General features: G+C 46.2%; 1 protein-coding gene across 3 annotated transcripts in view; it reads right to left on the bottom strand.

The window, feature by feature from the left end:
- LOC121443156 (BTB/POZ domain-containing protein KCTD1) overlaps positions 1-15,086 on the bottom strand; it is a 200,861-nt gene that overhangs the window by 45,035 nt on the left and 140,740 nt on the right. For all 3 annotated transcript variants that reach the window (XM_041644828.1, XM_041644829.1, XM_041644827.1), the window contains exon 2: positions 2,029-2,207. In XM_041644828.1, coding sequence (XP_041500762.1) covers positions 2,029-2,207 — 179 coding nt within the window. The remainder of the gene's footprint in view (positions 1-2,028; positions 2,208-15,086) is intronic.

Genomic DNA, 15,086 nt, shown 5'->3' with positions numbered 1-15,086 from the left:
CCAGTTTCCAAGACCCTTTGAGCACTAACATAAGACCCTACATAGAAAATTCCATGTCCTGAAATTTTGTTTTGTCCACAGAGTTACTAAAAACATGATACAGAATGATCCTCAGGATATGTGTGTAATATATATATATGAAACATAGATGAATTTCATGTTCAGCTTGGGTTCTATTTCCCCGGATATCTCATTATACATAGAAAAATATTCTAAACTTTGAAAACACGCCAAATCGGAAATATTTCTGTTCCTATGTATTTGAGAAGGAAGCCCCTCTGGCTGCATTAACTTCCCCCTTAAATCAGAAGTTTTAAAAGCAAACAAAAGCAAAGGCCACCAGACTATGTCACTAACTTGCCCTACATTTCAGGACAGGATATGGACCTTTGTAGATGGTTTGTTCTTGACCCTGGATTTAACTCCCTCATCTGAAGGGCCAGAAGCAGTTTTCTGTAGTTGATGTCAGTATCAACAGGAGGTTGGAAGAAATACAAATAGGTACTCTTTAAAAAGAATAATAGTTATAGAGCCAGATTCTTATTTTTTTAGTCAATGGACAAGTCGCTTAAGATGTTGGAACCCTGGGCTGCAGAGAAGGCTCAACTATTAAGAGCACTTGTGGCTACTGAAAATGAGGACTAGATTTGGCTCCCAGAACCCACGTGGTAGCCCCCAAGCATCCATAACTGCAGATCCAGGAGAACGGAAGCCCTCTGCTCGCTTCCGAGGCCACCACGCATGCACATGCTGTACATATTTATATGTGGGCAAAATATTTATATGCATGAGGAAAATACAAATCAATGTATATAAAAAGTTATTAACCATTTTATAAACTAAATTTTCACATCAAGGAAATAAAACATTAATGAGCCCAGGGCAGTGGGGAACGCCTCCTTCAATCACAGCACCGAGGAGGCAGAGGGGCAGCAAATCTCTGCGGGCTTGAGGTCAGCCTTTTCTATGCAGTGAGCTTAAGAGTCATATTCCTGAAAACTAAAACTACAGCCACCGTGACCATGTGATTTTGTATCGCTTTCTTAGCATTTCCGAGTCACACCTGCACGAACAGCTGAGAGCCAGGGGTAAATGCACAGCTTTGTGGATAGCTTACAAACCTATATTTTAATCACTTCATTTTTATCTGGAAAGTAAATCTGGAAGTCAAGAGAACACATTTTTCTATCCTTTTCACCCCAGCTTTCAAATGCTTTTTTTATTTTTTTGGTTTTTCGAGACAGGGTTTCTTTGTGTTACTTTGGAGTCTGCCCTGGAACTAGCTCTTGTAGACCAAGTTGGCCTCGAACTCACAGAGATCTGCCTGCCTCTGCCTCCCGAGTGTTGGGATTAAAGGTGTGTGCCACCACTGCCTGGCTGAAATTCTTTTAGGTATCAAGAAAGATCTTTAAAAAAACTAAAATACTTTATAACATTCTTATCACAACTATGATTTATACTCAATATTGTCTATTTATGTTATAAACATTATTCTCTCTGTCTGTCTCTGTCTGTCTGTCTGTCTCTCTCTCTCCCTCGTGTGTGTGTCTGTCTCTCTGTCTGTGCCCACACACCACAGAGCACAGGTGGAGCTTAGAGAACAATGCTCTGGATTCTCTCCTTCCATCTTGACATGGTTTGAACTGAGGCCATTAGCCCTGCTCTGGGTCATTTCACCGCCCCCCACCCGTCATTTTTATTTTGAGATAGGGCCTCATTTTATAGTCCTGGTTGGTCTTGAGCTCATTATATAGCCCCAGCCTGCCTTGAATTCATGATCCTTCTCCTTAGGTCCCTGAAGGCTGGAATTACAGGCGTCTACCACGGCACTCAGAAAGTGGCATTCGGACGAGTACTCCATGCCCCAACTGTGGAATCAAACGGCCATGGCCCTGAATAGCCTCAGCAGGTCATGCCCTGTGCTTGGTATTGGTAGGGCCACACTGTTCTTCTGATCAAAGGAAAAGCAGTTGACAGCATCAAACACACACACACTTCTGAGAGCGACATCCCCACTTTTGCAGTTACCTTGACTCGGGGTATTTGGTGAGGGTGGCCAGGCTGCTGGTGTACATGTGACCGCCCACGTCAATGTGGACCGGTGCATTGGACTTGGTGAGCTGGGCTGGAGTGGGAATGCCTTGGTTGTTCAGTGGCGATGCGGGGGATCTAGTGATCAGAGGTCTTGACATATTGGGCCGACTGTCCTACAGAGAGAGAAGCACAGTTAGACACGGTTCTGTTGCCAATGACGACGAGAACATAGATCCTGGGAAATGAGCGGGTGAGCGGCGATGACGAGCTCTTTAATAACATCTGGGAAATGTCAGGTCCTCTCACTTTGGTTTTCAGTATTATAAGCAAAGCAAAACCTGCAACAGAGAGAAAGGAACTTCATGTGCCCGGGATCCAATTCTGCGGACTCTGAGGGCTTATTATACAAATGCATTTTCACATTATGCAAATGACAAGTGGCTTATGGAGAAATCCTATTCATTTTAAATGAAAAGATAATCAATGCTTAAAACACTATGCACCCAAATAAACCATGTATAGTTTATGGTTCTCTTTGAAAACTTCCTCATTCTTATGCATAGGAACTAAGCCATGTGTGTTCTACAGGGCAGATTCTAAGGCTCTAGCTTTTGAATCACAAAGGAGTATTGTACAGTTGTAGCCATCAGCTGTTCAAACAGACACCATGAGTTTATCATTCCATAGATTTTAAAAAATAAAAAGCCAGTTTCTTGCTCCCCAGCTCTCTTCCTGGGAATTTGTGGCTCGAGGATGCTTCATAACAACAGATCCCAGACAAGCTTCTTTGCTGTGTGCCTGACTTCTCAGAGTTTCCAAGGTGAAGAGGACGAGGCAAATGCTGCTGCTATGAAGTGTAGTCACGGCAGCAAAAGGTGTGATGTAAGCAAACAGACCAGGACGCGGGAGGCATGTGCAGCAGCAGGAAGAGACCAGGACACGAGCGGCACATGGCAGCAGCAGGAACACACTGAAGGAACTGCACTCTCAAGAGCAGAAAAGATGCCAGTTGTCCCAGGATACAGCATAAATGAGTAAACACCATGGTGATTCCACGCCACAGGCAAGTCATGCCAGGTTCTGGCACTCCAAGGGGTCAGATACTTAGAGTCATCAAATGATAGATCAATTGAGGAACAAACCAAAAGAGCATTCTGTAAGACTGAACACACGCGCATGCGAGCTCTCTCCCTCTCTCTCTCTCTCTCTCTCTCTCTCTCTCTCCATTCTCAGATTTGAAATTTAGGCAGAGACTGTTTTCAAACACACTCACCATATGTGCCAAAAGTAGTAAATGGGTTACATGAAAAATGTCTCTGATAGAGATTTCAGAAGGGAAGTTGCTTAGTCTTGTGCTTAAAGTGCAAGGGATAACATAAATTTGCAAAGTATGGGTTTCTTGATCCTGGAACAGGTTGAGGTGTTACCTGGCGCTCAGATGTTAGACTACTTAGGGTTAAGCCCAAGTCCAAGAGAGACTGCCACTGGCAAGCTTTCCCAGACAGCCACTAGGAACGGCGAGGTGATGGGGCCTTGCACAAAATGTTTACCATCTGTGTGGTGCTCTTCTGCAAGGCGCAGGAAACAGAGCCCAGAAAATGCCACTCGAAAAGAGTTCATTTTCAGTTCCTAAATCGGGTGGCAAATTCATGGGTATTCACTAGAGCATTCTTTACTGTATTCTTCAATAATGCAAAATAGAAATTAAGGACACAAAAGGGTGCTTGGAACACACAAAGAAAAGGAGTTGAAAGGGTTATTATGGGGTGGGAGCGGGAACGAAGCAAAGTCACAGATGGTAGAACATATTAAGGTTAAGTGCCAGAAGAAGTATTTTTAATTCTGGATGGCAGACGATACCTCACCCTTAAAAAGTGATCAAGGGCTGTGGAGATGGTACAGAAAATAAAATGCTGGCTATGTAAGTATGAGGAATGGATTTAGAATTCATATCTGCCCTGGCCCAGCAGCAAGTCTGTAATCCCCGTTCCCACTGCCCAGTGAGGAGCTGAAGCAGGAGACTGCCGGGAGCTTCTGAGTCAGCTAGCCTGGCATATGAAGTACAACCGCGATCAACAAAGGGAGTGCCCCAGCTAGCTTTACCGCTGCTGTGAGGAAACTTGCCAAAAGCAAGTTGGGGCGGCGGCGGCGGGGGGGGGGGGGGGGGGGGGGCTCATTTGTCTCACACTTCCACATCACAATCCATCACGGAAGGAAGGCAGACAGGAAGCTGGAGGCAGGATCTGTCACAGAGGCCACCGGGATGCTGCTTACTGACTTGCTCCTCACGGCTTGCTCAGCTTGCTTTCTTATGGAACCTGGGACCACCAGGCTAGTGATGAGTGACACCCACCAAGTTCGGTGCATACCCCTTCATCAGTCACTAAAAAACGCCTTAACGGCTTGCCTGCACCCCAATTTTATAGAGGTATCTTCTCAATTGAGGTTCTCTCCTCTCATATGACATAAAAGTAGCCAGCACAACTGACCCCTGTCAACACACAAACACACCACTGTTAAGCCTCAACCTTTCTTTTCTTGTTCATCCTCAAGCTCATGTATTAAATATTGACATCACAATATAAAAATTTTAAACTTACAAAGTCCCACAAGTCATACAAATTCAACCCCCTTTAAAAACTCACTCTTTTAATAGCCGAAGTCTTTTAACTGTGGGAACCTATTTTTAAAAAAAGTTAAATACTTTCTTATTTCAAGAGGAAAGAACCGGAACCAGGGCAGAGTCATAATCAAACTCCAACTGTGTAAATAATTCAACGCCCCATGTCTGGGATCCACTCACGATCTTCTGGGCTCCTCCAAATGGTCGGGTCACTTCTCTGCTTGAACCCTCTGCTGCCCACACAGCTCGTCTTCTAGGCTCTGGCTGGCTCTGCTCCCCCACCGCTGCTGCTCTTGGTGGTCATCCCATGGCACTGGTGTCTCCAAAATGCTGGGGTCTCTGCTGCAACTGGGCTGCTCTGTCACCAATGCCTCTTCTGTGTTCTCTCCGGGAACTGCAGCCCTGCCACAGTGTTCAGCTGCTCTCCATGACCCCCTGCTGCCTTCAAACCAGTGCATGGTGACGCATGCCAGTAGTCAGGAGTCTGAGACAGGAGGACCACTTGAGTCCAGGGGTTCTGGGCTGTAGTGTACCGTGCCGATCGGGTTCGTCATCAGATGACTCTTACACTACCCACTTCAGCTGCCTGGGGAGCACAGCTTCTGTGTGCTGACCCCAAGGAAACCCTTCCCAGATTTCACCACGGTGATGCTGGCCTCTTCTTCATCACAGCTGATTCTCCAGTCCCAGCTGGCCAGCTTTCATTGTCCCAGAAAAGCAAAGGTTTCACTTCAGTAATTCTCGGCCCTTGTTAATCACAGCCGATTCTTCAGGTCCAGCTGACCAGAACCACAGATTCTTCACACAAAAGCCTGGTAGAATCTTTGCTTCCCTTCTGAAACATCACAAACCAGGCATCCAAGGTCCACAGTGCTCTCAACATAGTTACCTTTGGAGCCCCTGCGGAACAGCCCACTGAGCTCTCAACACTCAGTGACTTAGCCTAAAGTTCCAAAGTCTTTCCACAATTCTCCCCAGGACAACATGGTCAGGTCTGTTACAGCAACACCCACTACCCTGGGACCAATTTCTGTTTAGCTAGGATTACTATTGTTATGATGAAACATCATGGCCAAAAGCACGGTGGGGAGGAAAGGGTTTATTTGTTTTCTGTTTACACATCGTGACCCATCACTGAAAGATGTCAGGGCAGGAACTTGAAAGCAGAAGCCATGGAGAGGTGCTTTCTTATAGAACCCAGGGGTGGCCCCACCCATAATGGCTGGACTCTCCCACATCAATCACTAATTAAGAAACTGCCTTATTAATTAAGAAAATGCCTTATAGACTTGTCTGCAGCCCAATCTTAGGGGAGCATTTTCTGAATTGAGGCTCCCTCCTCTCAGATTACAATAGCCCATGTCAAATTTACATAAAAGTACCCAGCACCCGGGACCTGCCACACACAAGATGGAAGGTAGAGGACCAATCCCTAGGTTGACCTCTGGTTTCCACATGTATGCTGTGACTTGTGTGTACACATATTCACCGACTCACACACATATACGTATATCATGCCCACACACCCCACAAAGCAATAAGAAAGCACTTTTCACAAACACCTGTTGGACCCAAACTGCTGCCAACGGCCATGTCTGGGTCCATGGTCCTGCTGCCGCTGGATCTAAGTTGATGTCTCTGGCCTATGTCAGCTCAGGAAAGCAGAGGAAGCACACATGGTGAAACCAGAGTGCTGTGCTGAGCCGGTACCACACCTCATTGGCGCGGCCCCTCACCACACAAGACAGCTGGCCCCGACACTCGGGAGAGATGACTCCACCCATCACCGCGGGTGAGGGAGAACTGACCCTGAAGGCATGGGCTCTGCCTCCTCACCTGAGACTGACCAGCTCAGGTACCAGCCAGGCCCACAGCCAGGCCTTGGGTTGGCCCACCCTAACATCTATCCCATCAAGGACCTGCTGCAGATCATGAAGGAACTGGTCCTGTGAGATGCTCTGCAGGACCTCTATGACTTGGGGTGGTCAAGGAATATCTGAGGGGAGTTTTGGTCAGTATCCAGTGAGGATGGTGTACCAGAAACCAGAGGCCCTGAACCAGATTCGAATGACTTGCTAGTCATTGCAATGAACATTTGCTAGTAAAGCTGACTGGACAAACTGCGGCTCCCAATGCCACCAGGATGAGTGAAGAGGTATTGGACAGGCGGGAAAGAAGGAGAAGAAAGGGCTTTTTGTTTGTTTGTTTGCTTGCTTGTTTTTGTTTTTAATTTTCTTTTGGTGGGGCACTGCAGGGGTGAGGGAAGGATATGGAGGACTGGGAGGGGAGCAGAATTAGGGTGCATGATGTGAAATTCCCCAAGAATCAATAAAGAAATTATGTTTTTTTTAAAGAAATACTTATTACATGGCTTCCTGGATGATTCCCTGGCTATGTATGCACACATACATGCACATATCCTTGTTACAATTCAGCCCATCACTGCCCTGCAGAATTGAAATAACTTCAATTGGACACATTCTGTATCCCGCCTGGGGGTGCTCGGGCGGAAATGAACAGATTTGCAGGGTTAATACTGTAGTTAGACTGTGACCTCATTCAGCACAGCACCAACACTGCCGGGTCTACAGAGAAAGAGCAAAAATCCAAAGCATAACTGATCGGTTAAGGATTCCAGATCTCTACCATTTACATTGTAAATCACAAATGGATGGCTACTGCTAAATTTAAAATGGAACCATCATGTCTTCAGCTGGACATAGGGAGGGGGCAGGGCTGAGCCCTTCAGGGTAAGGATTAGAATTGACCTCCTGAACCTCCTGGAGTTTTCTAGACTCTTGCCCCATCCTAATGCATCCTCTAGCACATGCCCCCTTAGATAAGACCCTCTAAATTAGTTTCTCTTTGTATCTGTGTGCATGTACATGCATGAGGGTGCACATGTATATACAGACACATGGAGAAGCCAGAGGTCACCCTGAGGTGCCATTCCTAGGACATCTTCCACTCTGATTTTTGAGACAAGATCTCTCATGCCTATGTAACTTGTCAGGTAGGCTGTACTGACTAGGTGGTGAGCCCAAGGCTGTATCAGCTTCCCTGGTGAAGGATTTACAAATGTGTGCCGCCACCACCACAGTGGGCTTCTGTTCCTGTATGTTCTGGGAACTGAAATGCAGGTTCCCAGGCTTGCGAGGTAAATACTTTACCACCTGAGCAAGCTCTCCAGCCCCCAGGAAGACCCAGAGCAGAGGTGGCCTATGACAGAGTACATGCTCCCTTCCCTTCATGGAGACACTGAATACTTAGAACTATGGTTACTCACCATGCAACAGCTGTCTCCCTCGAAACCTGAAGATGAAACCAGGGGTCACGGTGCAAACTGAGGCCTGGAATCTGCCATGCTGAGCCCCTTTGTCTCTGGATTGCATGCTACTAGGGTAAACGGATTTTTGTGTGAGCTGTAATTTCTGTCACCTCCCTTTGAGGCAGGCTGGCCTTGAGAGACTTGGCCTGTCATGCTAAGAACAGATTCCTGTCACAGATGCAGCAGAGGTCTCTAGCACCCTTCTTAGATGCTATTTTCTGTCTGTGTAATCATTTACCTGCCGGCCTGTAGTGTGCACACGTCTGTCCCCATTACTTCTACAGATGGGAAAACCACAAACTAGAACCAGAAATAAGTACAGAGGACTTCAATGTACAGCTGCTTTGCTGAAGGATCAGCTCAGGGCACAGAAAGATACTCTGAAAGCTGGTCACACAGAAAACTGTTTCCAGTAACATCTTTCTTGGAGCTGCCTCTACTGCGCGATAAAAAACTCCGCCCTCACTCTAAACCGGCAGTTACTGTTCTGGCCTCCTGTGGCCGGCAGCTTCTTCCTTCCTTGATATGAATTAACATCTCCTAAGTGTCGGGAATGGTACCATGTTCTGGACAATACAGCGAAGGAGAAAGTCTAGCCCCAGTGAGAATAATCCTTCTGTGCACTGTGAATATGCATTACTCTCATTGGTTAATAAAAAGCTGCCTGATAGCCAGACAGGAAGTTAGGCGGGAAAGCCAAACTGAGGATGATGGGAGGGAGGAGGGTGGAGTCAGAGGAACATCAGTCAGCTGCTCAGGAAGTAAGACATGCTAGATGACAGATCAAATTCACAAACCTTCATGACTATACATAGATGAATAGAAATGGGTTAATTTAAATGTACGAGTTAACTAGTAACAAGCCTGAGCAGAGGATTTATAAGTAATTGTAAGCCTCAATGTGGTTATTCAGGAGCTGGTGGGTAGGAAAGAAATGACTACACCCAGGGTCTGGGTTCCCAGGAGAGATCAGCAAATGGATGTCATTAGGGAACAAGAAGGCCATATGACATGGCAGCTCATGGAGGATCACTTTACTTTGATCAATGCTGGGAGGGACAGCGGGAAGGTCCAGGAGACAGTCTGAGCCTCTGGTGTGGGCTGGGAGGGACAGTCTGAGCCATTGGTGTGGGCTGGGAGGGACAGTGGGAAGGTCCAGGGGACAGTCTGAGCCCCTGGTGTGGGCTGGGAGGGACAGTCTAGTTGAGACCCAGGGGTTAAGAGACTGACAAGTAGGAGAACAAGAATGTCCCAAAGAACATCACTAAAGTCCCAAGGTGTGCAAGGCACATTCTAGAAGTTATGGGTTCAGTACAGCAGAGGGTTCAACCACTTGTTTGTCCCAACCCTCAGAAAGAGCTCAATACTACATCCTCACCTGTAAATGAGGAAGAAAAGCCAGGAAGGTCACTGTTTGCTGCTGTAGGAATGTTGCTCACAGTGGTACACGATGGCCTCAGGGAGCTAATAGTTTGCCACCGTGGGAATGTTGCTCACTGTGGTACCTGATGGCCTCAGTGCCATGGAGGGAATGGATACTTACTTGTTTTTGCAGAGACTGGATCTCATGTAGCCCAGGCTGGCCTTAAATTCAACATAAAGCAACATGTGGTGTTGAATTCCTACTTTCCAGAGTCGGTCTCCCGAGTGCTGTGGGATCACAGGTGATCTCACCATGCTCAGCTTCTGAGTTTTTAATTATCACGAATTTGAATGCATTTGATTTTTAATTTAAATAGCTCCTATGGACCCTGGCTATCATCTTGGGCAACAGAAGAAAGTATGCTTGACATTTTCTTACTATTTTTGGAGGGCAGCTCATGACAAATCTGAAGCTTTCATTCTTGGGCTAGGGAAGCAGGAGCATTTTGTGGCTTGTTGTTGTGTTTTTGATTGGTTGGCTTTTGTTTGTCTTTTGCTTTTTGAGACAAGGTCCTAATATGTATCTCAGCATGGGCCTGGAATTCAAGATCTTCCAAACAGGGGGAACTTTTTTTTCAGAAATTAATTTTTTATTAAGCTATATATTTTTCTCCGCTCCCTTCCCTTTCTTCTCCCTCCCCTTCCACATTCTCCTATGGTTCCCATGCTCCCAATTTACTTAGGAGAGCTTGTCTTTTTATACATCCCATGTAGATTAGATCCATGCATGTCTCTCTTAGGGTCCTCATTGCTGTCTAGGTTCTCTAGGGTTGTGAACTGTAGGCTGGTTTTCTTTGCTTTATGTCCAAAGGTCACTTATAAGTGAGTTCAACTATATTTGTCTTTCTAAGTCTGGGTTACCTCATTCAATATGATGTTTTCTAGATCCATCCATTTGCCTGCAAATTTCAAGATGTCATTATTTTTTTCCACTGTGTAGTACTCAATTGTGTAGATGTACCACATCTTCTTATCCATTCCTTGGTTGAGGGACATTTAGGTTGTTTCTAGGTTTTGACTAGTAAATAAATAAATAAATAAATAAATAAATAAATAAATAATGCTGCTATGAACATACTTGACCACATGTCCTTGTGATATGATGCAGTATCCTTTGGGCATATACCCAAAAGTGGTATAGCTGGGTCTTGAGGTAGGTTGTTTCCTAATTTTCTGAGAAATCACCATACTGATTTCCAAAGCAGAAGGAGAATTTTTTAATTGAACCCAGGAGTGCAGGGCCCTACCATACGTTCATTCCCCTCATCGTTTCTGACAGCATTTCTGCTGTTTTTATTGACATTATTACAAAAAAAGAAAAGAAAAGAGAAAACATATAATGAGGGAAAATGAGGCCTTCTGGGAGGGACAGACAGTCATCAGATGGACAAGAGCACACACTGTGTGTCTATCCATGGGAAGTGACAGGCAGACAGGCAGGACACATCTGTAATGACAGAGGTCAGAACACTGGCAGTCTCTGGAGGCCATTCAGTGGGAATGGAGAGGAAAACCTTCAGAGAGCTAGAAAATTCTATGTTAATCTGTGTGCTGCACAGGTATACATACCTAAGATACATGCATATTCAAGATTTTTCTCTTTATTCTAAATTCTAGCAAAATGCCAAACAACAAAATTTAACCAAAAATAATCTTTACAGAAACCTAGTCAAAAACACTCTCTTGATCAAACACTTAATTTTCATTAAATACTGCCTAGAAACAAAACAACAACAATAACAACAACAATCCAACCAAGGCTGGAGATAGCTCAGTGGCAGAGTACCTGTCTACCCTGTGAGAGGCCCCGGGGTCCATTCCTGCCAGCAGATGTGGCTGGGGCGAGGTGAAAAGGTTCGTATCATTTCCTTTCATAGGACCTGCGGAGTCTAACTGAACTACTCTGGAAGGAAGCAGCGCCCTGAACTCTTTCTCATTCCTCCTTTGCTCATATCTGGCCCGCACAGATTTCCCACCACGTCAATCAGTTTATCTCAACATTAACATCTCCCAGCTGCTTCAGTTTTTTGCCTCGTGGTAGCTTCATCATCCATCTCACCTACCCAGCAATGGCTTGGGAAAGCAGAATCCTTCAAGGGATTTCACTTCAGGCATCTTCCCACAGAAGCTAATGAAAAATTTGTCTCTTCAGTAGAACCTGGCCGTGTGCTGTTCAAACAGGCACCCCGGGGGCACCGCCTCCAAGGAAAGAACTGAAGTTTAAACTGGAAGTTCTAATGGCCTTATTTGTTAAGAATGCACGCCCTGTCTTCCCCACTCTCACTCGCAAGCTGGACTTTATCAGCCTTTCACTGGGGAAAGACCCGGGCTTCCTGGTGACACCTCCCGAAAGGCATGTGCAGGGCAAATGCCTCATTATTTTCTATTTTAATTTACAGTATACAACAGAGTAGGCAAGGAATCCGGTATAGATTAGGATCTTTCCCCAGTTTCAACTAAGATGTATGAACCAGTCTTTGTCAGTCTCCTCTGTCCCCACCTCTCTCTCTGTCTCTGTCTATCTCTCTCTCTCTCTCTCTCTCTCTCTCTCTCTCTCTCTCTCTCTCACACACACACACACACACACACACACACACACACAGGCACACACACGCATGCACACACACATGCACACACACACACACAAACAAAACACTAACATGTACAGACTACATAGCCCAGGGAAAGCAGCACTCTGACTCACTCTCTTCCAGACCCTGACAGCCATTCCATTCGTAGCAAGCAAACTATAATCAAAGTCTCATAGACAAGAACCTGCTCCCTGGGATGGAGAGCTGTGGTTGACTCGGGTATGTTATTTCAGGAATGACACAACTCTGTTGGATTTTCAAAGATTCTTTTTAAAATCACACCGTTGCCAGCCATTGCCCCTTGAGCCAACTGCAAGCGCCTCAGACAGTGCCCGAGTACTGAAGGGAGCTCCTGCTTCTCATTCCCGCAGCGCTCTTTACCAGGCCTTTCTCAGGTGCTACGCGCTACTTTCTGTTGACTGACTCGAAATAAACAACAGAATTAACTTAAGCCCACAGAGAGAAACCAAAAAATTATTTCTCAATCATTACATAAGTTTTAAAATACCAACAAGTACCAGAGTGCTTCAAATCTGATGATTACTACATTCATAATCTACTTAGGGGACAATGTCCATCAGTCTCAATTGTGAGGAAGACTATGCGGAATTAGGCCCCAAAATCTTGTGAGATCCATGTCAAAACTTCCACTTACTTAATGCATGGGCTCCTTCAAATCATGGGGCCTATTTTCTTTACTGTATTTTTAAGATTTTTTTTAACTTTTTTTTTTATTGAGAAAAGAAAAAACAAAACAAATTTCCTCCTCCTCCCAGCCTCCCATTTCCCTCCCCCTCCTCCCACCCTTCTCCCCCTCCCCCCACTCCTCTCCCCCTCCCTCTCCAGCCCAAAGAGCAGTCAGATTTCCCTGCCCTGTGGTAAGTCCTAGGTCCTCCCCGCTCCGTGCATTTCTAGGAAGGTGAACATCCAAACTGGCTAGGCTCCCACAAAGCCAGCACATTACGTAGGTTCAAAACCCCGTGCCATTGTCCTTGGGTTCTCATCAGCCCTCATTGTTCGCCATGCTCAGAGAGTCCAGTTTTATCCCATGCTTTTTCAGTCACAGTTCAGCTGGCCTTGGTGAGCTCCCAATAGATCAGCTCCACTGTCTCAGTGGGTGGGTGCTCCCCTCGTGGTCCCGACTTCTTTGCTCATGTTGTCTTGGCTATGGGAAGTAGAAAAAATTGCCGGGAAGAAAATTGAGATCTTGGGGGTGGGGTGGGATGGGGGTAAGGGGAGATGGGGAGAGAGGGGGGAGAGGGGGAGAATGGGGGGAGCTTGGGGAAGGGGGGGATTGGGATGAAGGAAGGTTGGATGGGGGAGCACGGAAGCACGGTTCTTAGTTAAGGGAGCCACCTTAGGGTTGGCAAGAGACTTGAACCTAGAGTGGCTCCCAGATACCCAAGCCGAGGTCCCCAGTTAGTTCCTTGGGCAGCTGAGGATGGGGAACCTGAAATGACCCTATCCTAGAGCAATACTGACGAATATCTTGCATATCATCATAGAACCTTCATCTGGTGATGGATGGAGACAGAGACAGAGACCCACACTGGAGCACTGGACTGAGCTCCCAAGGTCCCGATGAGGAGCAGAAGGAGGGAGAACATGAGCTAAGATTTTATTTTTAATTAATGTGTGTATACACATGCAAGTTGACTTGGAGTTTCCACACTGTAAGTATCTCAGGCCAGGTGGTGATGGCTCACAGTTTTAAGACCAGGACTCGGGTGGCAGGGGCAGGTGAATCTCTGGGTTCGAGGCCAGCCTGGTCTACAGAGTGAGTTCTGAGATAGCCAGGGCTACACAGGGAAACCGCCTCAGGAAAAAAAAAGAAGAATCTCAGTATTGCTTTTGTAGCTCCTTAGCAGAACCACCCCCTTCATCACTTGAAAAATCAAATGCCAGGTTGGGGCCGATTTACAGTATAGTTTAAACGTGTTTCCATCACCAAACTGTACTGAATCACTTTATTTTTAAGTAAAGGCCATCTTCAAGACTTCATATGTCTGGCAAAGGTCTGTGTATAGGGTATATTTAGTGCGACGAGACAGAACCTATGTGTCTAGAGTCTGAGGATCTGGGTTCGGCTCAGTCCCGTGGTCTGGGTGATCCTGGAGAAACCCAAACCATATGCACCCAGCTTCCTCTGAGGCCCGACAGGGATGACCCTTCCAACCTTTTGGAGGGTAAAGATAGCAGGAGAAGCTGGGCATAGCCGCCAGTGGAGGACTGCCACAGTTCAAGACTCGTCCAGGGTACATAGTGAGCTCTAGGCCAGGCTAGAATGAAGCCCCTTCTCGTGTGTGTGGTAGGGAGGGCGGTGAAAGAGACAGGGAGAAGCGTGACCTAGGGATGTAACTCGTGCTTGCTAACACTTGTAAAGCCACGTGTGCCTCCCTATCGCTGCAGAAGCTGGGTGTGGTGGCACACACCTGTAACCCAGCACTGAGAAGCCGGGGGCAGGAGGATCTGGAGTTGAAGGTCATCCATCATCAGCCACATGTGAGTTAGAGGACAGACTGAGCTACATGAGAACATGTCTCGAAAAACTAAAATATGATGGAAGATGAAATTGCGCTTCTGAAGAGGGACAGTGGGTGCTTTGCATACAGAAGGGACAGTGACAGTTACAGCACCTTCAATATCTGGGATGACACACCCAAGAGTGAAAGGAAGGTTGGCAGTATTGTTTAAAATCTATACTGGGCATATTTTTTTTAACTACAATGCCTTACAGTACTGTAGAACAACCGTTTACATAGCAATTTCATTGTATTAGGGATAATAAGTGGTTTAACATCTGTAGGCAGATGTGTACAGGGTCCATGAAGACCCTGCATTATTTTACATGCAGGGACCATCCCAGGTGAGGGATGCTGTCTTTCCCTCCTTCTCTGTCTCTGTCTCTCTGTCTCTCTCTCTGTCTCTCTCTGTTTCTCTCTCGCGCGCGTGCACGCACACACATACAAACACACACACACACACACACACACACACCGCAAACTGGTAACCCAGATGCCTAGATGCCCGGAGCCTTCTGAAGACCTAGCAAAAATAAGAAACTTGTTAATATCTTTGAGCAGAGTCC

The sequence above is a fragment of the Microtus oregoni genome, unplaced genomic scaffold, assembly GCF_018167655.1.
Source record: "Microtus oregoni isolate MIOR12 unplaced genomic scaffold, Mior012 000101F_ref0000407, whole genome shotgun sequence".
Classification (NCBI taxonomy): domain Eukaryota; kingdom Metazoa; phylum Chordata; class Mammalia; order Rodentia; family Cricetidae; genus Microtus; species Microtus oregoni.
This window is presented reverse-complemented; position numbering and strand designations above follow the sequence as displayed.